This window comes from Delphinus delphis, chromosome 8 (assembly GCF_949987515.2).
Source record: "Delphinus delphis chromosome 8, mDelDel1.2, whole genome shotgun sequence".
NCBI lineage: Eukaryota > Metazoa > Chordata > Mammalia > Artiodactyla > Delphinidae > Delphinus > Delphinus delphis.
The window spans coordinates 46,806,134-46,833,633 of record NC_082690.1 but is presented as its reverse complement, the minus strand read 5'-3'; the positions used below and the strand labels follow the sequence as shown (position 1 = coordinate 46,833,633).

The 27,500-nt window shown below is 38.9% G+C and overlaps 1 protein-coding gene and 1 pseudogene across 1 annotated transcript in view; one reads left to right on the top strand and one right to left on the bottom strand.

The window, feature by feature from the left end:
* Nucleotides 1–410: 410 nt before the first annotated feature.
* On the bottom strand, nt 411–3,156 carry LOC132429038 (cofilin-2 pseudogene; annotated as a pseudogene).
* Nucleotides 3,157–3,550: 394 nt separating this feature from the next.
* The window catches only part of TMEM135 (transmembrane protein 135), a 256,148-nt gene continuing 232,198 nt past the window's right edge, over nt 3,551–27,500 (top strand). The window contains exon 1 of the mRNA XM_060018130.1: nt 3,551–3,790. Within this exon, the coding sequence (XP_059874113.1) occupies nt 3,650–3,790 (141 nt within the window). The 5' untranslated portion in view covers nt 3,551–3,649. The remainder of the gene's footprint in view (nt 3,791–27,500) is intronic.

Sequence of the window (27,500 nt, the reverse complement as noted above, 5' to 3'; positions counted from 1 at the left end):
GTCCTCTCTTCCTCTTTGGCTGGTCTTCCTGGCTAGCACATGGATGTCATGGTTCAAGGTGAAGCAGCCAACTTATAAGTTAGGATGGAAATCACAGGTAATAGTCTGCAGAGCAACCTGTCAGAAGTCAGGGACCCTTGATGGGTATGAAGCCACCATCTTAGACTAAGACTGTCTATATTTTTTTTATTTTTTATTTATTTTTTTAACATCTTTATTGGGGTATAATTGCTTTACAATGGTGTGTTAGTTTCTGCTTTATAACAAAGTGAATCAGTTATACATATACATATGTTCCCATATCTCTTCCCTCTTAAGACTGTCTATATTTATCAGAGACAGAGAGAGAGAGACAAACTGTTTTTTTTAATACATTTATTTATTTATTATTTATTTATTTATGTCTGTGTTGGGTCTTTGTTGTTGCGCGTGGGCTTTTCCCTAGTTTTGGTGAGCAGGGGCTGCTCTTCATTGCGATGCACGGGCTTCTCATTGCAGTGGCTTCTCTTGTTGCAGAACACGGGCTCTAGGTGCGTGGGCTTCAGTAGTTGTGGCACGTGGTCTCAGTAGTTGTGGCTTGTGGGCTCTAGAGCTCAGGCTCAGTAGTTGTGGCACACAGGCTTAGTTGCTCTGCGGCATGTGGTATCTTCCCAGACCAGGGGTTGAACCCGTGTCCCCTGAATTGACAGGCAGATTCTCAACCACTGTGCCACCAGGGAAGTCCCCAGACAGTTAAACTTTTATCTTTTTACCACTGTTATTCTGGGCTTTCAATCTGAGTACTCCTCTTTTATTATCTTATTTAGTTTATCCTGTTATATTATTATTACACCTATCTCATATTCTCTTGTTTAGTTTTCTTATAACTTATAACTAAGTTTTCATATAACTAGTTGTTTTGTCTAAAATATGATGGGAAAGCATTCCTTGGGTTGTACATAAAATAGTATTAAACAGTCTAATGGCAATCACTGATAGGCTGCTTAAATGAATGATATTTCCTTCATTCATTGTTTAGAAAGGGCCCATTGGGGAAGGGGAAAACCAAAACAAAATCCAACACTATTCCAATTGACTGAGCTGCAGAAGTGGAAGCGCCTTAACACCCAGATGGCATTTGACTGTCATCTTATAAGCACGGGTTTTCCATCAAGTGAGACTACTACATTGTCTCCCAATTTCTCTTCAAGTGATGAATGCTCCTTAATCTCATCCATGCCATTTACACAACACTTGTGTTTAATATATGTAAATTTCTTTTTAACGGCATCTTTGGAGCTAGCATAAATCATCTTGCTTTTTAAAGGTGCACACTTAGAAGCCCAGAATATAAATATCAATACTAGGTCTTCTTTCTTAGACTCTTGTTTTGTATGTGGCATCATACAGAGCAAACTGGCAATCATTCAGAGGTAGCAACTTCACAAAAGATGTGTAGGGATCCTCTGTGGTATCACCAGTGTCATTTGCCAAGATCTGCTTTGCTTTCTCTACAATTATTTGTCCTTTCTCATCATTTAAACAGAAGAGACCTTCTTTCTTCCCTCCTTCCTTTCTTTCTTTCCTTTTAATCTTCTTTTGTATAGACGATTTCCTTATTTTCCAATTATTAAAAACTTTGATGATGTCATCATTCACTGTAACTCCAGAAGCCATAGTGCCTGGGGCTGCATTGGCAGCTCTGGCTCCAGCTCTGTGGCACTAGGAGGAGGAGAAGGAGAGGAGAGGTGGGTGGAAACCTTGTCTCTCTTGTTCACATCTGAATCTACAGAGCTTAGAACAGTGCCTGAAAATAGTATGTGCCCAGTAAATATTTGTAGAATGAATGAATGGGATTCCTCTAAAGGTTGTACATAAAAGTAATATTAAACAGTCTAATGGCAAGTTCCTGCTTTAAGAAACTTGAGAATTTGTAATTCCAAGGAAACTAGAAAGATATTTATAGGTGAGGAAACTGATATTTAGTGGGGTTATAAGACTCATAGGCCGCACAGGTTCCTTGTCATGCCAATTGTTGGCCAATCTCTCTAGCCAGGTATGAGTTCTAAGACCACTGCTGCCTCTACTATGTGTACTATTTGAAGCCAAGTCCCCCTAAAACTGAGTTCCCCCACTGAGTTTATGATTAATCTCTCTATCTAAAATTTAATTTCCTTTCTTTTCCCCCCTGACCTCAATCCTGTGGTAACTGAACACTAATCAACTAGTCAGATGACTAAAACTGCTGTTGTGATAACACCATTAATGTTCTAAAACTGCTATTATAGATATCATTATTAGTGTACAAACTCAGGTTGTTTCTCCAGGGCAAGATGAGCTTACAGACCCCGAAGCCATGGACCACCTGGCCTGAGAATTCGAGACATCCTGACTCCTGAAACTACGATTAAGAAATGTCACGAGGGCTTCCCTGGTGGCGCAGTGGTTGAGAGTCCGCCTGCAGATGCAGGGGACGCGGGTTTGTGCCCCGGTCCGGGAAGATCCCACATGCCGCGGAGCGGCTGCGCCCGTGAGCCATGGCCGCTGAGCCTGCGCGTCTGGAGCCTGTGCTCCGCAACAGGAGAGGCCACAACAGTGAGAGGCCCGCGTATCGCAAAAAAAAAAAAAAAAAAAAGAAAAAAAAGAAATGTCACGAGATGTTGATTAATCCTAGCCTCTTTGTTTTTCCTTTTTACGAAACCCCTAACTCAAAGGCCAAGTGGGAGTGTATCTGAGGCTTGTCTCCCACCCCCTTGCTTGGGGCCCTGCAATAAACCTTTACTTTGCTGCAAACACCTCCTGTCAGAGTCTGGCTTTCTGAGCCTGGGGCATGTGAGTCCTTGCTGGGTTACATATTTGGCTGACGAGCACCTGTGATGTATGCTGTAGACAGGACTGCTCAGTGGCCCAGGGTTTGGAGAGGACGACCTACTACTGTCCTTTCCCCATACAGGAAGTGCAAGAACACAGCTAACAGATTTTTCAAGCATTCTCAGGCACTGCAGAGCTTAGAAAGCCCAGTAATTGGGAGCAGTTTCGTCCCAACCAGCAGGCAGCCTTAGCTATTTATTACCTGGCACTCTAGGGTAGCAGAGCTGGCAGTTCTGAGGAGGATGGTTGTCCAGGCTCTCCTCTGGCAATCGTCTTCCTCCACCAGCTCCCAACAAAAACATTTAATCCCTTTCTTCCACTGCTCTCAGTTCTACTTGGTTGGGCTTTTAGAGGACAGAGACTGGAGTCCAATATTACGCAAGTCGCCTATCTTTGTACATCTTTCTCGGCGCGCTCGCGCCGGCGCGGAGCTAAAGGAGGGGGTGGCGGGCGCGTCCCCGAGCTGCGCTCTCTCACCTTCTGGCCCCCGCGCTGAGCCAGGCTCCGAGAGGCGGGCGCGCGCCCCGGGCCGAGGCCGCTTGAGGGAGCGCGCACGCTCCGCCTCTCCCCGCCTCCCTGATGCGCGCCCCGCCCCCTCGAGCTGCCGTGTTCTGAGCGCTCAACCTCGGAGGACTTTGGCCCAGAGTAACCCCGCTCGCTTGAGCTTTCCCCTCTGTTCCGCGCCTACCCCCGGCACGCCCTGAGAGCCCGCGGCGGTTGGGCGCTCGCTGCCCGCCCCTCTTCCTCCCTGCCGAGCTTCGGCTCACCCCCTCCCGGCCCCTGCGCGCGGCACCTCGTCATGGCGGCCCTCAGCAAGTCCATCCCTCATAACTGCTACGAGATCGGCCACACTTGGCACCCTTCCTGCGGGGTCTCCTTCGTGCAGATCACCAGGGGCGCCCTGGAGGAGTCCCTGAAGATCTATGCTCCCCTGTACTTGGTGAGACCCATCAGCTCCTCCCCCAGGGCGAGTTTAGTGTGGAGAATGGGCCAGGGCGTGCAGTCGTGCTCCGGCGGGGCCCGGGGCACTCGCCCCGTGTCGATTTCTCATTGGGAGGGGTCAGGGTATTTTTGGCGGCGGTGGGTGGGATGGGGGGAGATCGCGAGGGGCGGATATCCCAGATCCTACGGGGGGCGGGAGAAGGGGGAGGGGAATTAGAAGTTGAGCTGTCATCTGAATGCCTGTTGGGGAGAAGATGGGTTCCCAACTTCAGGATTAAGTTTGGGGCCCTTAAAATTGTGAGTTCAGAGGCCTGCGTTATTTTCCCTCCCTCCTGCCCTGTGGAGAGGTGTTGTAGGTCAGCGAGGCGATGAGAAATGGCCTGCAATCATTCCTCATCTAATTCCCCCTGTTTGGGCGGCCTCCTCCCCAATTTTTTTTTTTTTTTTTTTTGAGGGCATATTGGGCATCAAGTCCCTGTGGCCTCAGATCTTGTCTCAGTTTGGGATGAGAGGATCGTAGCTTGAGGGTTTTGCAAGTGTTTTTGCAAGTTCACAAAGTGGTCTCCTGGTTGAGACTTTGCTTGGTGTTTTAAAGGGTGGTTCCAGTCTTTGAGTCAGTGAAAAATGTTTAGGAGATCTGACTTAATGTCAGGTGGGTCCTTCATTACACAGCTTTACCTGTAGGGCAATCTAAGTTTGGAGTTTTAAATAGAGAATATTTGGAAATACGTGTTTGTATCATGGAGAATTGTTAAAGAAGTTTGTTCTTAAATGTTCTCTCCAGCATCTCTTTTTTTTTCAATAATCTCATCCTTGGTATTAAAGATTTATTGCTTTGGCTATTGAAGTTCATTCTCTTATTTTCTTGCCCAATAGAGCCTGTGTCCTAAGAAGGCAAAGGTATATTTATTTTTGGTATGTTTTCTAAAAGTTCCATCCAATGTTCAGTGGATGGTCAATTCTTACTTCTCATTGAGTAATGATTTAGATTTATACCCTAATATTCCTGAAGGTGTGTCATGACCATATCTGTAGTACTTCTTGAAAAGTCTGATTATTTATTACAGAGATAACAGAGGAGAAGATGGTAACTTTCTCTGAGCTAGCGGAAGCCAGTTCATTTGTGTCATATATACTTACGCTTTTCAAACTTTAATGTGTGTTAGGAATCCACTGGGGGAGAATGTTAAAATGGGGGTTCTGATTCAGTCGATCTGGGTGGGGCCTGAGATTCTGCATTTCTAACAAACTCCCAGGTAATATTAATACTTCTGGACCAAGAGCCACAGTTTGAATAGTTAGGCTCTAGAGTAAAGGCTGATAATAAACTTATCATTGGAGCTGTAAATGTCTTCCTTGATTTTCTTTGGCCAAGATCCATGTTTATCTGCTTTTCCACATGAATTGTGGCCAGTCCGTAGCTCAATTTTTTTTTTTTTAAATAGAATATCTACAAACATGAGTGCGCTCTTGATGTATTCAATAATACAGAGATTGTTCCTTCCCTTAGAGGATTATGAGGTTTGTGGGGAGAGAGTTTATGGTGTGTAATTTCTCCCTCTGAAAATCCATAGCACTTTTATTGTACCTCACATATTCATTCATCCATTCATTCAACAATTGTTTGTTGAGGGCCTGATGTTTTTCATATTTACAGCCTAGATACTTTATTGGTTATGTTTCCTGATAGGGTATTTCGGGGGACAACAGGAACATGAGCAATGGAAGCCCACCTTCTATTCCAGTAGGTGGGCTGGGGTCAAGGGGGGGGTCAAGAAAAGTTTGTGTTTTACCATTATGTCTCCAGCTAGATTAAATACTTCTTGAGGACAGATTCTCGATCTTATTTGGCCTTGTAATATCTGTATTCAAGATAGCTGGGTCGCTATTCAAGAGTGGTTGTGAAGTAAAATTAGTGGGAACTGACCAGTATTTTATTTTAAGCGAAATAGAAGAGAATAGAAAAAAATTAGAGTCCACTGCAGGTGGTATGGATAAACATTATTTCATGACAGTTTTGTTTGTTGTATTTGTATGGGTTGCTGGGGCTCTTAGAGCATATACCAACACTTTGCTCATTGTCAGTGTTAGGTAGTTGTTGATTAACTGTGTAATCCAGGGTACCAAGATACAAGGTGGTGTGGGAAGAAGTGGGCTTTTAAAAGGGATCAACCACTTCTGATTTTGAATCTCAGCTTCATCAGTTACTAGCTCTTTGACTTTGTGCAAGTTACTTTGTCTTTCTCTGTGAGAATTAAGTGAAATAATGCACTGAAGATGTATCATGTTTCCTAGTTCATAATAGGTCTTGAATAATTCGGCATTTTTTTCTTCCTCATTCTCTCAGTGGCACTTAAGTTAGGTGTGAAGTTCATTGAGGGCGGCTAGGGAGGGCTCCTTGGAAGAAGTAGCATTTGACTTGGGCCTTGAAGATAAGGAGGTACAGACATTGATTCATGTATTGATTCATGTATTAGATATTTATAGGATACCTATTCTTAATGGAGCGGAGGGAGAATAGTGTGAATTGAGGCAGAAATCTAAGTGGTTTCGTAAAAGAATAACATGTATTGATTGGCTGAAACAGAAGTTTTGTGTATAGCTGTATGAGTAATAACAACTCTTATTTATTGAACACTCATATGCTTAAACCGTCACGTATTTTCTCTTATTTAATCCTTACACAACTCTGTCTTATCTCCATTTCATAGGTAGGAAAACTGAAGATTAGAGACATTAAGCAGTTTCCAAGATTCAGAGCTACTAAGGGAAAGGAAAGGTTTTTTTTTTTTTTTTTTTTTTGACTCAAAGACTGAAGGCCAGGCTAAAGGTGCCATTGAGATTTTTTTTTGAACAAAGGGGTTACAAGTACAGAATGGTGCTTTCAGATGATGAATCTGGTCGAAATGGGTAGACGGGATTGGAAAGACTGTTTAGGAGTTGATGCAGTAGATTCACTCAAGTGGTAGAAAGAATCAGTTCTCATGGGATCTTACTTTGCAGCTTATTAGCAGTGTGATCTTAGGAAAATTATCTCACTTCTTTGAGCCTTAGTCTCCTTGCTTTGCAGAAGATAACTATACCCATCTCTTAGGGTTGTCATGAGGATTTAAATGGATAATAGTGTGTTGGAATAGCAGCTATCATGTAGTGGGGCCCCAATCAAGCATTGCTGTTATTAAAATAGTGCATTCGTTGTGATCTGTATCTCCACCTCTAGTTAGAATGGTGGTTTGTATTCAGAACTAGCACGGTACTTCAGTAGGTGCTTCAGGAAGTGTCTGAATGAGTGCAGGAATGAATGAATGAATTCATGAATAATTCAGGAGTGAGGAGATAGTATTTGGCAGGTCTAAGGTAGTGCCAGAGAGAATGGAAGGGCAGTTTTAGAGGCATTTCACAGGAGAGGCATTTCATAGGAAGAACGAACAGACTTAGAGACTGAGAATATTAGGGCAGTGTGAGGGCTTGTTTATGCTTCCAGGATTTCAAGTCTGATGCTGTTGCCATCATTGATAGAAAAGGAGAAGTTTAAGGGAAGCTGGGTTGGGGGAAAATTTTAGTCAAGAGTGTTTTCTGGAGCCTATATATATATCTGCTTGTATATCTGCTTTTCATTTGAAATATTACCATGTGTGTTGTACTAAACTGATTCGTTTTGTTCCTTTCAGGTTTACTCTTTTCAAAAAAAAAATTTTTTTTTAAAATTTATTTATTTAGTTATTTGGCTGCGACTGGTCTTAGTTGTGGCATGTGGGATCTTCATTGTGGTGTGTGGGATCTTTTTTTTTTTATGTGGACCATTTTTAAAGTCTTTATTGAATTTGTTACAATATTGCTTCTTTTTTTTTTAATGTTTTGTTTTGGCTGCTAGGCACTTGGGATCTTAGCTCCCTGACCAGAGATTGAACCCGCACCCCCTGCATTGGAAGGCAAAGTCTTAACCACTGGGCCACCAGGGAAGTCCCACGCGGGATCTTTTAGTTGCGGCATGCGGGATCTTTAGTTGCGGCATGCGAACTCTTAGTTGCAGAACGTGGGATCTGGTTTCCTGACCAGGGATTGAACCGGGGCCCCCTGCATTGGGAGCATGGGGTCTTAGCTACTGGACCACCAGGGAAGTCCCCAGATTTACTCTCTTGTTCTATACATCTGCTCTCATGCTTTTCTCATCTTGGTATCTACAGCTATTCTTGGTATTCACCTTCTAATGCTTAAACCATGTTGAAATGTAGATGGACTATTCCTTTTCACAGTGAATCTTTGTGTTTTCACGATTTGTAAAAAACATCATCATCAATTTACTTGATGTAGTTTTTTTTTTAAAAAAAGAATCCTTCATATGTTGTAATATATGCTAATAATTTAAGTGTGTACCAAAAATGTATTTCAGGAAGCTATATATATATTTTTTTTGTCTTTTTTTTTTTTTACATCTTTATTGGAGTATAATTGCTTTACAATGGTGTGTTGGTTTCTGCTTTATAACAAAGTGAATCAGTTATACATATACATATGTTCCCATATCTCTTCCCTCTTGCATCTCCCTCCCACCCTCCCTATTCCACCCCTCCAGGCGGTCACAAAGCACCGAGCTGATCTCCCTGTGCTATGCGGCTGAGGAAGCTATATTTTGAATATAGTTATTGCCACGCATTCACAATAAGTGGTACCCATCACTACACACATTCACATGAAACAGTTGTTAAACTGTTTAAACCCTTGACTACCACTAAAATTAATGAAAGCATAGTGCCCTTGGTACTTTGTGGCAAATTTAGAATACACAGTTGCCCATTTAGGAGGATGGATTCTGTGCTGTTCAAATTCTTAGGTGCCTTTTCTAAAAGAAAAGCTTGTTCAGTTGTCTCAGGTGGTTCTAAGATCTTGTTTTTCCTGGTGTCTTTCCACAGGACCTCCAGATTAGGGTGCTGGCATTTATCGTTAGCTGACTTCAGAGTAGAGCCTTTCACACTTTGGGGAAGGAATGATTTAAAAACCTGCTTCTTCAGCGACCTTCAGATGTTTACACCCTTCTTCAGAGTATAAAAATGTTTACTTAATATTTACTCCCCTTGAATTTTATAATCTTAACAGACTTGTTAGAGTGTAAGTTCATAAACACTTAAGCAGGAGTTGGATTTCTTAGGAATTAAAAAAACCAACAACAACTTATGGACAGTCTTTAGTTGCAAAAGGCTTGAAAACCACTGACTAAAATTTCAGTGATGGAGTTTTTTGTTTTTTTAATGTTCTCACACAGTTTTATTTTATGGAAAAAATGGTAATTCTACAAAACTTCTCAAGCTTAACTCCACTTACAAGATGGTGTTCAGATTTCTGTATTTCAGTATGACTTAGGAGGCAGGATCCTAGATTCTGGGATCAAATTGCCTATGTTAGAATTCTAGCTCACTACTTACTAGCTGGGTGACCTCAGACAAATTACCTAGCTACTCTAAGCCTCAGTTTTGGTAAATTTTAACTCTGGAGGCCCTGGTGAGGATTAAATGTGGCATAATATATGAAGTGCTTCTGGCATGTAGTGTGCACTGAGTTTTTAAAGGCAGTGTTTTAGCAGGTAGAGAAAATGAGTCCAGCAATGAGACTTTTTGAAATTTTTGGTAATAGGCCATTTGTTTTTGTTTTTTACTTAAAAAAAGAGAGAGACCAAAGTCATTAAGGAATACAAACTGCTGAGAATATTTGAATTGTTTGACATTTGGAGATCATGGAATTTGTAAATATGATGGATTAATTCCCCTTTGATTTTTCCCTGAGTCCTACTTTAGGGGTGGAGGTGAGGGGGCTCATTTTATTTTTCTAGTCAATAAGTAAATGATGATTCTTTTACAAGATTTGTTATTATCCCTTTGGACGTGTAAGTTTTGTCTTTCAACTGAGCAATTAAATGATGAGTTTTCCTATTCGTCAACAAGAGATTGTGAGTGTGTTGAACTTGTTTTTCTATGTGACTTCTTGGTATTCTTTGGCTGATCTCTGTTGATTAAAACGCACACTTCCAGCACGTTAACTTCTAGTTGAAAGTTGAAGACATATTGTACTAAACACTTTCATAACTCACCCTTTTCTGTGACCAAATCTTCTTTACTATTGTTTGCCCCTTTAGTTATCCTAAATCGGGGATAAAAATTATTGCTATTGATGTTTCTGAGTCAGTAGATTCTTATTAAAATGGATATTTGGTTGATTTAAAAAAATTTTAAAGCCTTCAACAAATCCTTAATAGGTATTTTTCAATGTCGGCATTAGTTCTTTTTGCCTCGTCACTAGAAAATTCTTTTCAAATCAAATGGAGTGATCCTCTATCTGGGAAAGTTTATCCTCTTCAATAGAATCATTCATTTTGGTAGAGAGAGAAGCACACCTGGAGAAGTTAGGGATCCAAATCCACTCTGGTCATCCCCGTGGTGACAGATTTTTCCATCAGATCGCCTTCATAGCCAACTCTCTAGTTGATTTACTGTGGTACAGATTATTTTGAATAACAAGACCTCTTATTTACTATTTAGAAAATTATATTTTTCATGAACTTTTGACCCATTAAAATATTTTTATGATTATTTGCTGATAAACATTGATGAAAAAATATACACAAATTGAGGGGAGACGACTTGATGATTAGGTTTAGTAATATTATATATCTGAACCTTGATGGTTAGTATTGGAATATTTGTCCCCTATTCATTTACCAGTTATTTATTGAGTCTGCTATGTGCAGGCTGCTGTGTATAGCAGCTGTGTGCTATGTGGTATGGTGGAAAATAAAAAAAATGAATGGGACATACTTCTTATATTGTAAGAAGGAGGGGAGACTAGGCATGTATTATTCTGTAATAAAATTCATTGAGATAAATACCACAAGGTACATATTAAAGTGGTTTGAGAGATGGAGGTGGAAGGTCATATTTGGCTGGGGAGATAAGGGGAAACTTAATGAGAGAGATGGCATTTTAGTGGCCTTGAAGGGAAAACAGGATTTGGAAAGGTAGAAATAGGTGGGGGATAAGGGAGAGGAATGGCTTGAACAAAGACATTCAGGTAGAATAGGATATGGTGTGCTTTGGGGAATGGCAGGTGGAATTTGGACGTTATTTGTTGTAGTAGGCGATCGCTAAAGGTGGCCAACAGGGGTAGTATGCCTGAAGTTATTTCATAAAGCTTAATCTGGCAGTGGTATATAGAAATCTTGGATTCAGTGACTCAGATGTAAAGCAGGGGGAGGAAAGCAATGAAGCTATAAGATTTTAAGCCTCGTTTATTTGAATATGTGCAAGGTAGTGCTTTGGAAAAAATATCTTCAGTGAAATATGCTGGATTGCATTGGGGCATATTGAGTTTTAGCTACTAGTACAATATCTGGGTGGAAAATGACCAAGAGGCATTGAGAAATGGAGAGTTGCTGTTCTAGAGAAAAGGTGGGGTTAGAGATTTAGGTTTCATCTCTATTCTTATGACATATTCTTTATGTCGTAAGATAGAGATGAAAGTTGAAGCCCTGGTAAGTCAACAAGGAAGAGAGGTCTTTAGGTCAGCAAGGGTTTAGAAAGAGAAGACAACTTAAATGCTCATTTTTGGAGTGGAGGAAAAAGAAAAAGAAGCAGTCAGAGAGGTATGAAGAGATGGAGAAGAAAGAGTGTTGCAGAGAAGTGTCGAGAAGGGAGTTTTGGGAAGTATTGTTAAGAGGTGGGAAGAGCATGGGCTTGAATCTCAGTCCTGCCACTTACTAGCTTTGTGACCTTGAGCAAGTCTCTTAACATATGTGAACCACGGTGTTCTCATCTGTAAAATGGGGGTCAAATACCTATCTCATGTCTTTTAAAAATATGAATCAGAACACTCCAGTGGCTTTCCATCTCAGAAAATGTGAAATCTTTGCCATGGCTGTTGCTTGATTGCGTTTCATACCATTTTTCTCTTTGCTTATTCACCTCTGTCCAGATATAATTTACATGATTTATTTTATAATTTTGAATCTAAGTTTTGTTATTTAGGATGGAGAGCTCTTGATTTCTGAGGAATAAATTGGACAACAGATTGTCAAAAAATGAACATGTCTGTGGAGTAAATGAATGTAGTATGGCTTCCTCTTTTCATGAGTTATGACTTGAGAAAAAAAACCTTGCCTCAAATTTGTGCGTAAGCAATATACATGTAAGTAGTTACTTTTATTGATTATGACAAGACAACCTGGATCGAAAGGCTGGAACACAAACTTATGTTCCATAGATCTACCTGTATAAGGTTTGATAGTGATAAAAAATGTATAAGACTTTAATAATAGATTTATAATTTATTCATTAAGTATTTATTGAATATGTACCAGGCCTGTGTGCTAGGTGATAATTTGAGAAGGGGAGTTAATTGAAGTGACTGCTTAATAAAGAACTAAATAAAGTTTTGGAAAGTCTTTTTTTTTTTTTTTTTTGCGGTACGCGGGCCTCTCACTGTTGTGGCCTCTCCCGTTGTGGAGCACAGGCTACGGATGCGCAGGCTCAGCAGCCATGGCTCACGGGCCTAGCCGCTCCGGGGCACGAACCCGTGTCCCCTGCATCGGCAGTCGGACTCTCAACCACTGCGCCACCAGGGAAGCCCCTGGAAAGTCTTTTCAAAATGTATTGGTAGGGACTTCCCTGGTGGCGCAGTGGTTAAGAATCCACCTGCCAATGCAGGGGGCAAAGGTTCAAGCCCTGCTGCAGGAAGATCCCACATGCCGTGGAGCAGCTAAGCCCGTGTGCCACAAGTACTGAGCCTGCGCTCTAGAGCCCACGAGCCACAACTACTGAGCCTGTGTGTCACAACTACTGAAGCCCACGTGCCCAGAGCCCATGCTCCACAACAAGAGAAGCCACCGTAATGAGAAGCCCGCGCACTGCAACGAAGAGTAGCCCCTGCTTGCCACAACTAGAGAAGCCTGCGCACAGGAATGAAGACCCAATGCAGCCAAAAATAAATAAATTTATACAAAATGTACTGGTACAAGCAATCCCACTCCTGGGCATATATCTGGAGAAAACCATAATTCAAAAGGATACATGCACCCCAGTGTTCACTGTAGCACTATTTACAATAGCCAGAACATGGAAGCAACCTAAATGTCCACTGACAGAGGAATGGATAAAGAAGATGTGATACATATATACCATGGAATATTACTCAGCCATAAAAAAGAACAAATAATGCCATTTGCAGCAACATGGATGGACCTAGAGATTATCATACTGAGTGAAGTAAGTCAGACAAAGAAAGACAAATATCATATGATATTGCTTGTATGTAGAATCTAAAATAAATGGTACAAATGAACCTATTTACAAAATAGAAACTGAGTCACAGATGTAGAAAACAAACTTATGGTTACCAAAGAGGAAAGGGGGGGGATAAATTGGGAGATTGGGATTGACATATACACACTACTGTATATAAAAGATAACTAATAAGAACATACTGTATAGCACAGGGAACTATATTCATTGCTGTGTAATGACCTTTATGGGAATGGAGTCTAGAAGGGAGTGGATATATGTTTATGTGTGGCTGATTCACTTTGCTGTACAGCAGAAACTAATACAACATTGTAAATCATCTATACTCCAATAAAAAAATTTAATTAAAAATGTATTGGTACAGTTTTTCATTACTTATATAATATAGTGAATGTGATATATATTTATATCCCCAAGGACTATACTGGGCACATAGTAACGCATATTAGTTGATGCTTTGATGATTAAGGGTGTTAAACTATTTTATCATAACAGTGGTATTTTATTAAAGATTTATTTTAAAACTTTTAAATTGTCTTTTGATTTATCACTATCTTAGCTTTCTTTTTACTAATTGATCTCCTCTAAAAGAGTGTGGTGATTTTTTGGGTGTATTTTTTCCTTCATGTTTAGTGTGAGATGTATCTGCTTCATCTGAGAAAACTAGGAGTGTAGTTAATAAGTATTTGTTAATGAGCCTGATTTATTAGTGAATCAAATTGGTACTGTAAATTGATGTTACAAATTGTATATGAGGCTCTCTCCTTCAGATATGCTTGAGGAGAATCAACTGAAGTGAATGAATGCAGATTTTAAGCAATTTTGCTTTTAGCAGCATTGAAAAATATTAATTGAAATGAATGTATGTGTGAAAAAAGAGTATGAAAAGAGGGACGAATGCTGGCTCAAGTATCATCAGGTTTGAGCAGGTTCCTTTTATAAGAATGCTGAATTTACAGTGTTTTCAACTTATTATCATTTACTTTGTATAGTCTTTTGACTCATTACGTTTGTCAGGTTGCTTTGATTTCTTGATTCTAACTAGATCCTTGGAGTTTGGATTGTCACTAGTCCAGTTTGGGAGTTGTCCTGAAGGATTCAGTATCTACTGGCAATGATGGAAGGAGACTTATTCTGATCATTTTTGATTTCTAAACCCTGAAAAAAGTAGACACGGGGCCATCTTTTTCAGACCTATTTCTTAGAAACTCTCAAGCCCAGGAGACACTGAATTAATCAGGATCAGACTGAATTTCAGAGTGTGCTCATAGTTCCATTTGGAGCCCAGGGAGTGTTACTGTAACTGTATTTACTATGAATCTTCATTTTCTCTGTCTTTCCTATCCTCATTTTACTCTTCAAATATTACAGATTGCCTATAATGTGTCAGAAATACAGGGGTAGGGGGAACAAGATGTATGTGGACATTACAGTTAAGGGGAAGATAAGAAGATAAAAGAAATATACAAAAAATTATTTCAACTGTGGTAAGTGCTAATAAGAAGTACAGGACGTTGCTAGAGAGTGTTACATGAGGTGGGTTTGGGAAGGCTTTCCCAATGAAGTAACCTAGTGAGTATATGAATATATACATATATTAAGTGAATATGTATTAGGCTTAACATTTATGGCACATAACCCAAATTTTAGTGTGAGATAATTCAGAGAAATAAGAAGCAGTTACTTTACAGAGAGATTATTTAAGGATTTCTTAAAACCAGTATCCTGGGCAAGAATTTGGTTTCTTTCCTTTTGACATTGGTCTTTACTTAAACTTGAAGCCAAAGGCAGTAATGAAACAGCTTAGATCATACAAATACCTTGATTAACAGATTCTCTGAAATTGAACCTCCTTCTAATAAAAATCTGTATTTTAAGTTAAGGTAGTCAGAAATTTTCAGATACAAATGTTAGAAAAACTATTTTAATCTCTATTTGTCTTCACTGATTTAAAGGTAAATCAAGGTTGTTTTAGACAAAATTGTCTAAAGGTCTGGGAAGTTAAGCATCTTTTTAAAGCATTCCTTTTCTGTGCTCTTTTCTCTTTTTCACGTGGTTAAATTTATGGTTAAATTTATTTTCTGGTTTAAATAGGTGGTCGGGTTATCCCCATCAGAAAATAGTAAGGGATTTTATATTTGTTAAATAGTTGACGGGCTAATTGTTAGACTTCATTGTGGGTGAGTTTTAGCAAATGTGTGAGTACAAGTACAGTTTAAACCTTTTGAGAATCGCTTTGTCTTCTGTTAAAAAAATTTCATATAACAACAGATGGTGAGGCAGTTTTGTTTTTTTTAGCAGCATAGTCCGCTGATATCTGTGCTTTCTTCTCTTGCTCAAATTGTCCCTACTTCTTTGACTTGAACTCTTATTTTGCTAGAGTTCTATTTTAAGGATTCAATTCAATACACGCGATATTCTCATTGGAGAGACTGGAATGTATGTACATACCTTCTGTTTTTCATCTGAATATAGTTCTTCAGTAGGAAGTGTATTATTTGAATTTTTCTTCACTAATTAAGGTATTTCACATTAGAGCCTAGGATATTTGTACTTAAGTATGCAGAAGATGGCAGGTTATGAAAAATGTTTTGGTTTAAGATTATAGTATTGCATGGAGAGTTATAGCAATAAGTTGAAGTAACAGGTGTGTGTTTTCAAGACTATCCCCTACATTACCAAAAATATTAATATTACTCAGTTTATAACATGGCTGTAATATACACAGGAGTCAATCTGAATTTTGTTCTTGATCATATTTTGTCTCAATATTATATCTAAAGTATATTTTCAGGTTTATCTTTAGAGCCTATGTCAACTTTCTATAAATTTGAAAGTGGCTCTTTTATTGAGAGTAGATGATTATAAACTTAATGGTCATCACTGAAACTTGATGGTATGATTTTCATTACAGGGAGGTTTAAGAGTAAGTAGATAAGGAAACTTTTGAAGATTTGTATTCTCTGGCATATATTAGTAACAAAGTTGCCCTAGTTTTTAAAAAATTTTATTATTATTTAAAAAATTAAAAAATATTTTTTTGAAGTATAGTTGATTTACATTAGTTTCAGGTGTACAACACAGTGAATCAAACTTTTTATAGGTTATACTCCATTTAAAGTTATTTTAAAATATTGGTTATATTCCCTGTGATGTATAATATATCCCTGTAACTTATTTATTTTATTTTATTTAAAAAAACATTTATTTGGCTGAGCCGAGTCTTAGTTGTGGCACGCGGGATCTTCATTGCAGCATGTGGGATCTTTAGTTGCGGCATATGGGATCCAGTTCCCCGACCAGGGATTGAACCTGGGCCCCCTGCATTGGGAGTGCGCAGTCTTAACTGCTGGACCACCAGGGAAGTCCCAGCTTATTTATGTTATATGTAGTAGTTTGTACCTCTTAATCTCTTACTCATGTCTTGCCTCTACCCCTTTCCTTCTTCTCAGTGGTAACCACTATTTTGTTCTCTATATCTGTGAGTCTATTTCTGCTATATTCATTCCTTTGTTTTTTTTAGATTCCATATATAAGTGATAACATACAGTATTTGTCTTTCTCTGTCTGACTTATTTCACTAAGCATAATGCCCTCCAGGTCCACCCATGTTATTGCAAATGGCATAATTTCATTCTTTTTTATGACTGAGTTCTTTACTCATTCATCTGCTGATGGACACTTAGGTTGCTTCCATATCTTTGCTATTGTAAATAATGTTGCAGTGAACATTGGGGTGCATTTATCTTTTTGAATTAGTGTTTTTCTTTTCTTCAGGTGTATACCCAGGAGTGGAATTGCTGGGTCGTATGGTAGTTCTATTTTTAGGGTTTTTTTTTTTTTTTTTTTTTTTGAGGTATGCGGGCCTCTCACTGTTGTGGCCTCTCCCGTTATGGAGCACAGGCTCCGGATGCGCAGGCTCAGCAGCCATGGCTCATGGGCCCAGCCGCTCTGCGGCATGTGGGATCCTTCCGGACTGGGGCACGAACCTGTGTCCCCTTCATTGGCAGGCGGACTCTCAACACTGCGCCACCAGGGAAGCCCTATTTTTAGTTTTTTGAGGGACCTTCATACTGTTTTCCATAGTGGCTGCACCAGTTTACATACCCACCAACAGCGTACTAGGGTTACCTTTTCTCTACATCCTCACCCACATTTGTTATTTTTGTCTTTTTGTTGATAGCCATTCTGACAGATGTGAGATGATACCATTGTGGTTTTGATTTGCATTTCTCTGATGGACTAACGATGTTGAGCATCTTTTTATGTGCCTGTTGGCCACCTATATGTCTTCTCTGGAAAAATTTATATATAGGTCTTCTGCCCATTTTTTTAAAAAATTAAAAAATATATTTTTATTTTTTGGTTGCTCTGCATGGCATTTGGGATCTTAGTTCCCCGACCATGGATCAAACCTGTGCCTCCTGCAGTGGAAGTGTGGAGTCTTAACCACTGGATCACTGGGGAAGTCCCTTCTGCCCATTTTTTAAATTGAATTTTTTGTTTTTTGATATTGAGTTGTATGTGCCGTTTATGTATTTGGATATTAACCCCTTTGTGGTCATATTATTTGCAAGTATTTTCTCCCATTCAGTAGACTGTCTTCGTTTTGTCAATGGTTTCCTTTGCTGTGCAAAAACTTTTAAGTTTATTAGGTCCTATTTTATTTTTGCCTTTGTTTCTTTTGCCTTAGGAGGCAGATCAAAAAAAAATTGCTATGATTTATGTCAAAGAGTGTTCTGCCTGTGTTTTCTCCTAGGAGTTTTAAGGTTTCTGGTCTTACATTTAGGTCTTTAATCCACTTTGAGGTTATTTTTGTATGTGGTATGAGAACACATCTTAATTTCATTCATTTACACGCAGCTATCCAGTTTTCCCAGAACCACTAATTGAAGAGACTGTCATTTCCCCATTGTATAATCTTGCCTCCTTTGTCATAGATTAATTGACCATAAATGTGTGGATTTATTTCCGGGCTCTTTATTCTGTTCCATTGATGTATTTGTCTGTTTTTTGCCAGTACCATACTGTTTTGATTACTGTAGCTCTGTACTGTAGTTTGAAGTTAGGGAGGTGATCCCTTCAGCTTTGTTCTTTCTCAGGATTGCTTGGCTATTCAGGGTCTTATGTGGTTCCATATACATTTTAGGATTATTCTAGTTCTGTGAAAAATGTCATGGATATTTTGATAAATCTGTAGATTGCTTTGGGTAGTATGGTCATTTTAATAATATTAATTCTTCCAATCCTTGAACATGGGATTGCTTTCCATTTCTGTATCATCTTCAGTTTCCTTTGTCAGTGTTTTACAGTTTTCAGAGTATAGGTCTTTCACCTCCATGGTTAAGTTTATTTCTAGATATTTTGTTCTTTTTGATGCAGTTTTTAAATTTAATTTTTATTTTATATTGGAGTATAGTTGATTTACAGTATTGTCTTAGTTTCAGGTATATGGCAAAGTGATTCAGTTATATATATATACATATACTCATTCTTTTTCAGATTCTTTTCCCATATAGGTTATTACATAATACTGAGTAGAGGACTTCCCTGGTGGCACAGTGGTTAAGAATCCGCCTGCCAATGCAGGGGACACGGGTTTGAGCCCTGGTCTGGGAAGATCCCACATGCTGCGGAGCAACTAAGTCTGTGTGCCACAAATACTGAGCCTGTGTTCTAGAACCTGCAAGCCACAACTAGTGAGCCTGCGTGCCCCGACTACTGAAGTCCATGCGCCTAAAGCCCGTGCTCTGCAACAAGAGAAGCCACTGCAATGAGAAGCCCGTGCACTGCAACAAAGAGTAGCCCCTGCTCGCCACAACTACAGAAAGCCTGTGCACAGCAACAAATACCCAACGCAGCCAATAAAAATAAATAAATAAGTAAATTTATTTAAAAGATACATATATATATAGAGTTCCTTGTGCTATACAGTAGGTACTTGTTGATTATCTCTTTTATTTATAGTAGTGTGTATATATTAATCCCAAACTCCTAATTTATCCCTTCCGCCAACATTTCACTTTGGTAACCATAAGTTTGTTTTCGCAGTCTGTGAATCTATTTCTGTTTTGTAAATAAGTTCATTTGCATCATTTTTTTAGATTCCACATATAAGTGACATCATATGATATTTGTCTTTCTCTGACTTGCTTCACTTAGTATGATAATCTCTGGTTCCATCCATGTCACTGCAAATGGCATTATTTCATCCTTTTTTATTGCTGAGTAATATTCCATTGTATATATGTACCACATCTTCTTTATCCATTCGTCTGTCAGTGGGCATTTAGGTTGCTTCCATGACCTGGCTATTGTAAATAGTGCTGCAATGACCATTGGGGTGCATGTGTCTTTTTGAATTATGGTTTTCTCTGGGTATATGCCCAGTAGTGGGATTGCTGAGTCATATGGTAGTTCTATTTTTAGTTTTTTAAGGAACCTCCATACTGTTCTCCATAGTGGTTGTACCAATTTACATTCCCACCAACAGTGTAGGAGGATTCCTTTTTCTCCACACCCTCTCCAGCATTTACTGTTTGTAGACTTTTTGATGATGGCCTTTCTGACCAGGGTGAGGATACCTCACTGTAGTTTTGATTTGCATTTCTCTAATAATTAGTGATGTTGAGCAGCTTTTTATGTACTTCTTGGCCATCTGTATGCTTCTTTGGAGAAATGTTTGTTTAGATCTTCTACCCATTTTTTGACTGGGTTGTTTGTTTTTATGATATTGAACTGTATGAGTTGTTTATATATTTTGGAAATTAATCTGTTTGTAGCATTGTTTGCAAATGCTTCCTTCCAGTTCATAGGTTGTCTTTTCATTTTGTTTATGATTTCCTTTCCTTTTAAATTTAATTAGGTCCTATTTGTTTATTTTTGTTTTTGTTTCCATTACTCTAGGAGAAGGATCCAAAAAAATATTGCTGCAGTTTACGTCAAAGTGTTCTGCCTATGTTTTCCTCTAGGAGTTTTATAGTATCTCGTCTTACATTTAGGTCTTTAATCCATTTTGAGTTTATTTTTGTGCATGGTGTTAGAGAATGTTCTAATTTCATTCTTTTACATGTAGCTGTCCAGTTTTCCCAGCGCTACTTATTGAAGAGTGTCTTTTCTCTATTGTGTATTCTTGCCTCCTTTGTTGTAGATCAGTTGACCATAGGTACGTGGGTTTATTTCTCAACTTTCTGTCCTGTTCCATTGATCTATATTTCTGTTTTTGTGCCAGTACCATACTGTTTTGATGACTGTAGCTTTGTAGTATAGTCTGAAGTCAAGGAGACTACTTCCTTCAGTACCTTTTTTCTTTCTCAGAATTGCTTTGGCTATTTGGGGTCTTTTGTGTTTCCATACAAATGAAAAATTTTTTTTTTGTTCTAGTTCTGTGAAAAATGCCATTGGTGATAGGGATTGCATGAATCTGTAGATTGCCTTGGGTAGTGTAGTCATTTTGACAATACTGATTCTTTTAATCCAAGAACATGGTATATCTTTCCATTTTAAATGGAATTGTTTTCTTGATTTCTCTTTCTGATAGTTCATTATTAGTGTATAGGAAAGCAACAGATTTCTGTATATTAATCTTTTATCCTGCAGGTTTACTGAATTCATTTATTAGTTCTAATAGTTTTTTGTTGGACACTTTAGGGTTTTCTATATACAGTCTCATGTCATCTGCAAATAGCGACCATTTACATTTTCCTTTCCAGTTTGGATGCCTTTTATTTCTTTTTCTTGTCTTATGGCTGTGGCTAGAACTTCCAATACTGTGTGAGATAGAAGTGGTAAGAGTTAGATAGAATGTCCCTGATTTTAGAGGAAAAGCTTTCAGCTTTTCATCACTGAGTATGATGTTAGCTGTGCATTTGTTATAGATGGCCTTTATTATGTTGAGATATATTTTCTCTATACCAACTTTGATGAGAGTTGTTTTATCATGAATGGATGTTCAGTTTTGCCAGATGCTTTTTCTATATCTATTGAGATGATCATGTGATTTTTATCCTTTTGTTAATGTGGTGTATCACATGGCATGATTTGTGGATATTGAACCATCCTCGCATCCCTGGAATAAGTCCCAGTGATCATGGAGTAAGATCCTTTTTATATATTGTTGAATTAAGTTTGCTCATATTTTGTTGAGGAGTTTTGCATCTGTGTTCATCAGTGATATTTGCCTGTAATTTTTTTTATAGTGGTTTTGGTATCAGGGTAGTGGTGGCCTCATAGAATAAATTTTGGCAGTGTTCCCTTTTCTTTAATTTTTTGGAACAGTTTGAGAAGGATAGATATTAGCTCCTCTTTATATGTTTGGTGGGAGTCCTCTGTGAAGCCATCTGGTCCTGGACTTTTGTTTGCTAGGAAGTTTTTTGTTTTGTTTTTTTATTACTATTTCAATTTCATTACTAGTGATCGTTCTGTTCAGATTGTCTATTTCTTCCTGATTCAGTCTTGGAAGATTGTATGTTTCTAGAAATACATTCATTTCTTCTAGGTTGTCCAATTTGTTGGCATATAACTGTTAGTAGTATTTTCTCATGTGTTTTTTGTATCTCTGTGATATTGGTTGTTATTTCTCCTCTTTTGCTTCTTATTTTGTTTATTTGAATCCTCTCTATTTTTCTTTTGAGTCTGGCTAAAAACTTATGAATTTTGTTTATCTTTAAAAAAAACCCAGTTCTTAGTTTCATTGATCCTTTCTATTGGTTTAAAAAAGTTTTTCTCTCCACTTTATTTATTTCCTCTCTGACCTTTTATCATTTCCTTCCTTCTGCTGACTTTGGGCTTTGTTCTTCTTTTTCTAATGCCTTTAGGTGGTGGATTAGGTTGTTTATTTGAAATTTTTCTTATTTCTTGAGGTAGGCCTGTATTGCTATAAATTTCCCACTTAGAACTGCTTTTGCTGTGTCCCATAAATTTTGGAAAGTTCTGTCTTGAGGTATTTTCTGATTTCCTTTTTGATTTCTTCATTGACCCTTTGTATTTTTAATAGCCTGTTTATTTTCCACGTGTTTGTGTTTTTCCATTTCATAGTCATTTTTAAAAAAATTTTAAAAAAAAAATTTCATGTATTTATTTATGGCTGTGTTGGGTCTTCGTTTGTGTGCGAGGGCTTTCTCTAGTTGCGGCAAGTGGGGGCCATTCTTCATTGTGGTGCGCGGGCCTCTCACCATCGCGACCTCTCTTGTTGCAGAGCATAGACTCCAGACGCGCAGGCCCAGTAATTGTGGCTCACGGGCCTAGTTGCTCCGCGGCATGTGGGATCTTCCCGGACCAGGGCTTGAACCCGTGTCCCCTGCATTGGCAGGCGGACTCTCAACCACTGTGCCACCAGGGAAGCCTCATTTCATAGTCATTTAAGTTTAAAAATATTCTTTTTTAAAAAATTAATCTATTTATTTTTGGCTGCGCTGAGTCTTCGTCACTATGCGCGGGCTTTCTCAAGTTGTGGTGAGTGGGGGCTACTCTTTGTTGCAGTGTGTGGGCTTCTCATTGCAGTGGCTTCTCTTGTTTCAGAGTACGGGCTGTAGGCACGCGGGCTTAAGTAGTTGCAGCATGTGGGCTCAGTAGTTGCAGCACGTGGGCACCAGAGTGTGTGGGCTTCAGTAGTTGCAGCTTGTGGGCTCAGTAGTTGTGGTGCACAGGCTTAGTTGCCCCGCGGCATGTGGGATCTTCCCGGACCAGGGATTGAACCTGTGTCCCCTGTGTTGGCAGGTGGATTCTTAACTACTGGACCACCAGGGAAGTCCAGTGTCCCCTTTATTAACATTTGTTTTTCTTTTTGCTCTTTTGATTGGATGGTATTCATTATTCTATCTTCCAGATCATTTTTGTGTTTTTCTGTATCACCTAGTCTGCTTTTAATACTGTCCAGTGTGTTTTTCATTTTACATATTGTATTCTTCAACTCTGACTTGTTCTTTTGCTTGTTTTCTAGTTCCTTGTTAAAATTCTCACTGTGTTTATCTATTCTTTTGCCATGTTCTGTAAAAATTCTTATTACTATTGCTTTGAACTCTTTATCTGGTAAATTATTTATTTCTGTTTCATCAGTTTTTCCAGTTTTTTTTCTTGTTCTTTCATTTGAAACAAATTCCTCTTTCTGCTCATTTTAACTTTCTCTGTCTCTATGAAATCAGATGGAATAGTTACCTGTCCCAATCTTGAAGGCATGTCCTTATGTGGGAACATCTGTATGCAGTCTGCATGTGCCCAGGCTTTGGTGGGAGAGGTTGATCTGAAGTGAGCGGAGGTCCTGTCTTCACCCAGGGTATGCTGGCAGCTATCACCTTGGTGGGAGGTGGGGCTGGAGATTGATGGACTAGATCCAGGGCCAAGTGTGAGCCAGATTTTTTTCTCTGGTGGTCATTACTGCCCTCTTTGGGATGTGGTTGGGTGCCATGGTGCTGGAGTAGAAGCCCTAAGGGCTGGGTCTGAGCTGGTTCTGTTCTCTCTAAGTGTGCATTCTCCCCCTCCTGGCAAAGGCAGCTTCATCCCAGAGGGGAGCAGTGCTAGAGGAAGAGAGGTTGGAGCAGGCACTAGGTGTGGCCCCAGGCATGCTGGGGCCCTTGTGAGAAACTGGCCAGAGCTCCAGGCAGTCTCAGTTTGCTTCCTCTGCCTTGTTCCCCGGAGTCAATAAGTATGTGCACGTGTTCTTCATGAGCGGAGTCTCAATTTCTTAGCGCTCTCTTGTAAATATTACTGGTTTTCAAACCAGCTAAGGGGACTTGTCTTCCTGATGTCACATATGACATCAGGAAGGGCTAGGGTGTCACATATGTGGTTTGAATCCCTCATGACTCATGGAGGATCTCCCAGCCCATGACATCTCTCTCCTCTTCTGTGTCCCATCCTAAGTGTGTGGGTACCGACCTGATCACCTTGCCTCTCTTCTTCCCTGACTCTGTGTGACTCTTTATAGCCTTGGTTGTAGGAGAGTGTTTCTGCCAGTCTTGTTTGTTTCCAGTGAAAACTTCTAGTTTTTAGTAAGCTTGTTGTCTGTATGTGATGAGTCAGCATGGTGTAGAGCACTGGATCTGAGTTTTTGTTTTGTTCTGCAACTTATAGTTTGACTCCCAGTTTCCTCATGTACAAGTAGATGATAGTCCTGTCTTAACTACTTCATGATAGGCTGTGGTAGTCATATGAGATAGTACATACGTGAAAGCTTTGAAAACTGCAGAAAGATATGTAAATATTGGTCTGTGATACTTGGTTCCTTGTCTTTTTGTTTTAGAATTTAAATTTGGCTTTTGTAGCTTAAAAATAATTTTAACCTTAAAAATAAAAGTGTTGGCAGCAATTTAAATGCAGTATATTTGTTAGGGTTCTCCAGAGACACAGAACCTGAAGGGTATGTGCGTGTGTGTGTATGTGTGTGTGAGAATGTGTGTGTGTGTTGTATGTGAGAGAGTGTGTGGTGTGTGTTGTATGTGAGAGAGTGTGGTGTGTGTCACACACACACATACAATATATATTGAGAGAGAGAGACAGACAGACAGACTGACCTCTTTTAAGGAATTGGCTCACACAGTTACAGAGGCTGAGAGATTCCAAGATCTACAGTTGGCAAGCTGTAGTTCCTTATAGTCCATATCCTAAGGCCTGAGAACAAGGAAAGCCAGTAGCCTAAGCTCCAGTCCAAAAGCCAGTAGGCTTTCACACAAGCCTAGTGGATGTTTTACTCAGAGTCTGAGGTGGGAAAAGACTACAGTGTCCCAGCTTGAGGGCATGCAGGCAGGAGGAGTTCCCTCTTACTCAGCTGTTTTGTTCTATTTAGATCTTCAGTTCATTGGATGAAGCCCACCCACATTAGGGAGGGTAGTCTACTTTACCCAGTATACTGAAAATGTTAATTTCTTCCAGAAATACCTTCACAGTCACACGCAGAATGTTTGGCAAGTTGACACAAAATGTCAGTCAAGTTGACACAAAATTAACCAGCACATGCAATATAAATTTGTATGTGACAACAAAGTAATTCAACCTCCCTTATTATGCTAAATATTTTTTAAAAATGAGGTCTTATTCTTTTAAAAGGGTTTTGAAATTTGTTAGAGAGAAAATAGAGGAAGTCTTCTGACCAGAGATGAATATTCTACTTTAGTTCTGTTTATTGAAGTTCTGTTTTTATTTTGAATCAGTCGGTGCTATAAAAACGTGGTTTAGTTTTGAGTCTCACGAGGACCACTTAACTTCTTCTACACTTATTTTAATTTCAATTAATTTTTTCGAACATCTTGATTTACTAGAGACAGAAATGTCTTCAAAACACTCTAATAGAACAAACCTGCACAGCACAAAAAGGAACTGGAATTAGATCAGGGAGCCATTGTGCAGAGAGGAGGAAACATATTTTAAGGGCCTTCTATGTGCTGATTCTGCTGAGTACTTATATCTTTTATCTCATTTATTTAAAAAGTACTGAGATCTTGGAAGGAGAAGGAAATCAGAGTAAAATTAGATGCACAGCTCGTTGGTTCCACTTTCTTCTGTTGAGATTAGTTCTTTTTATTTGCTGACTTAGTGTTGTGAACATTGTGTTTCTGTCTTCTTTCATTTTTAGCTCTTGTAGACTGGGAATGTAATTTCCAGCCCTGGAGTCATCATGGTGCCTTAGTTATTAGTCTTCCCCCAGGCTACATAACTGGTATATGTATATACCAAATTTATGAATATTTTATTAGGTTTTAAAAAATATATATATCTCAGTTCTGTTTTCCCTATATTTTAGTATTTTTTCTTTCAGGATGGGCAGCCTGAATTCCTATAGGGGCTAGTAAGTCAAAAGTTTTTTTTTCTGTAACATGCACAATGGATAAATGATATGTCCCTTCATTTAGAATGTCAGACTTTAGCGTCAGGTATCATGGTTAAGAGCATGGACTCTGGATCCACTTACCTGTGTTCAGTCCCTGCTTTCCTACTTATTCATTGTGTGACTTTGGGCAACATATCTCTTTGTGCCCATGTTTTCTAATCTCTCAAGTGGGAATATCGATCATGTCCATCTCATAGATTGTTAATGAGGATTGAGTTAACATTTGTATAGTGTTTAGAACAGTGCCTGGCACATAGTAAGTGTTACAAGTGTTTGTTAAATAAATATTCTGTTAATATTTTAAAAATGTAAATTCATTATGCTGTTTTCTTTAAAGCAGTTGTTCTCAATAAGGTAGTTTTGCCTTCTAGGAGACACTCGGTACTCCCTGGAGACATTTTTGGTTGTCACAGCTCAGGGTATGGTACTGGCATTATGGAATAGAAGCCAGGGATGCTGCTAAACATCCTGTAATGCATAGGATAGCCCTCCACAGCAGCAAATTATCTGGCTCGAAATGTAGGTAGTGTCGAGGTTGAGAGAACCTGCTTTAAAGAAATCATTATTTGCTGGTGATTAAATAAATAACACATAAAATCAACTCTTTCTTATTGGAAACTTTTATTTTCCAAAAATCTAGATTTGTTAGACCCTCTAGAAATAGTCTTCTAGGAGAGTTAACGATCGAGCTCTGGGGCTAACAAAGACTGCTAGATTAAAGTTTGGTACTAAGGCTAAGATCATGGGGTCAGCCCCTTTGAGGGCCAATTAGCTGTGTTCTGTTCCACAGCCATGCAATCCTCATACCAGTCAACCATTTGTGTGGCAAATGTGCAGCATTAATCACATGGGGAAAGAGATAAGGGAGAATAAAGGAATTAGATGAAATGTACATAGGCCTGATAGATGTTTAATAGTGATATTTTTGTAAAGGGAAACTCCTAAATTGGGGGCCTGTCATTATAATTTTGCATCAGTCTTCAGTCTGTAGCCTTTGTATTAGTCAGGTCAGTCTCCATACTTGCCCTTATGAACTATGCTTAATGCCGTCTCTGACTTTTGACTTATGCCTGGAATGTTCATAAAGATATTTGTCTATGTTTTCTTCTAGATACTTTATTGTTTATATTTTGCAAATTTAAGTCTGTGATCCATCTCAAATTAACTTTCGTCTATAGTGTGAGGAAGGGGTCAAAGTTAATTTTTTTGTTCTACACAGGTATCCAGTTCATTTAGTACCATTTATTAAAAAAAAAAAGGGATACAATTTTAGAAGTAGGGAAAAAAGAACTCTATGTCATATTTTTAGTGTTGACCTTTTATTTTTAAACATGATGATTTGATATACGTGCATACCTCAGAGATACTGCAGGTTCAGTTTCACAATAAAACAACCACACAATAAAACTGCCACAATAAAATGAATGTGGCAACAAAGTGAATGTTTCAGTTGTACCTGAAATCTACCTTCTTAGCGTATTTTCAGTATTCAGTACAATGTTACTAACTATAGTCATTGTGCTGTATATTAGATCTATTAGATTTATTCATCCTATATAACTACATAACTATAACTACACCTTTGTATCCTTTGACCA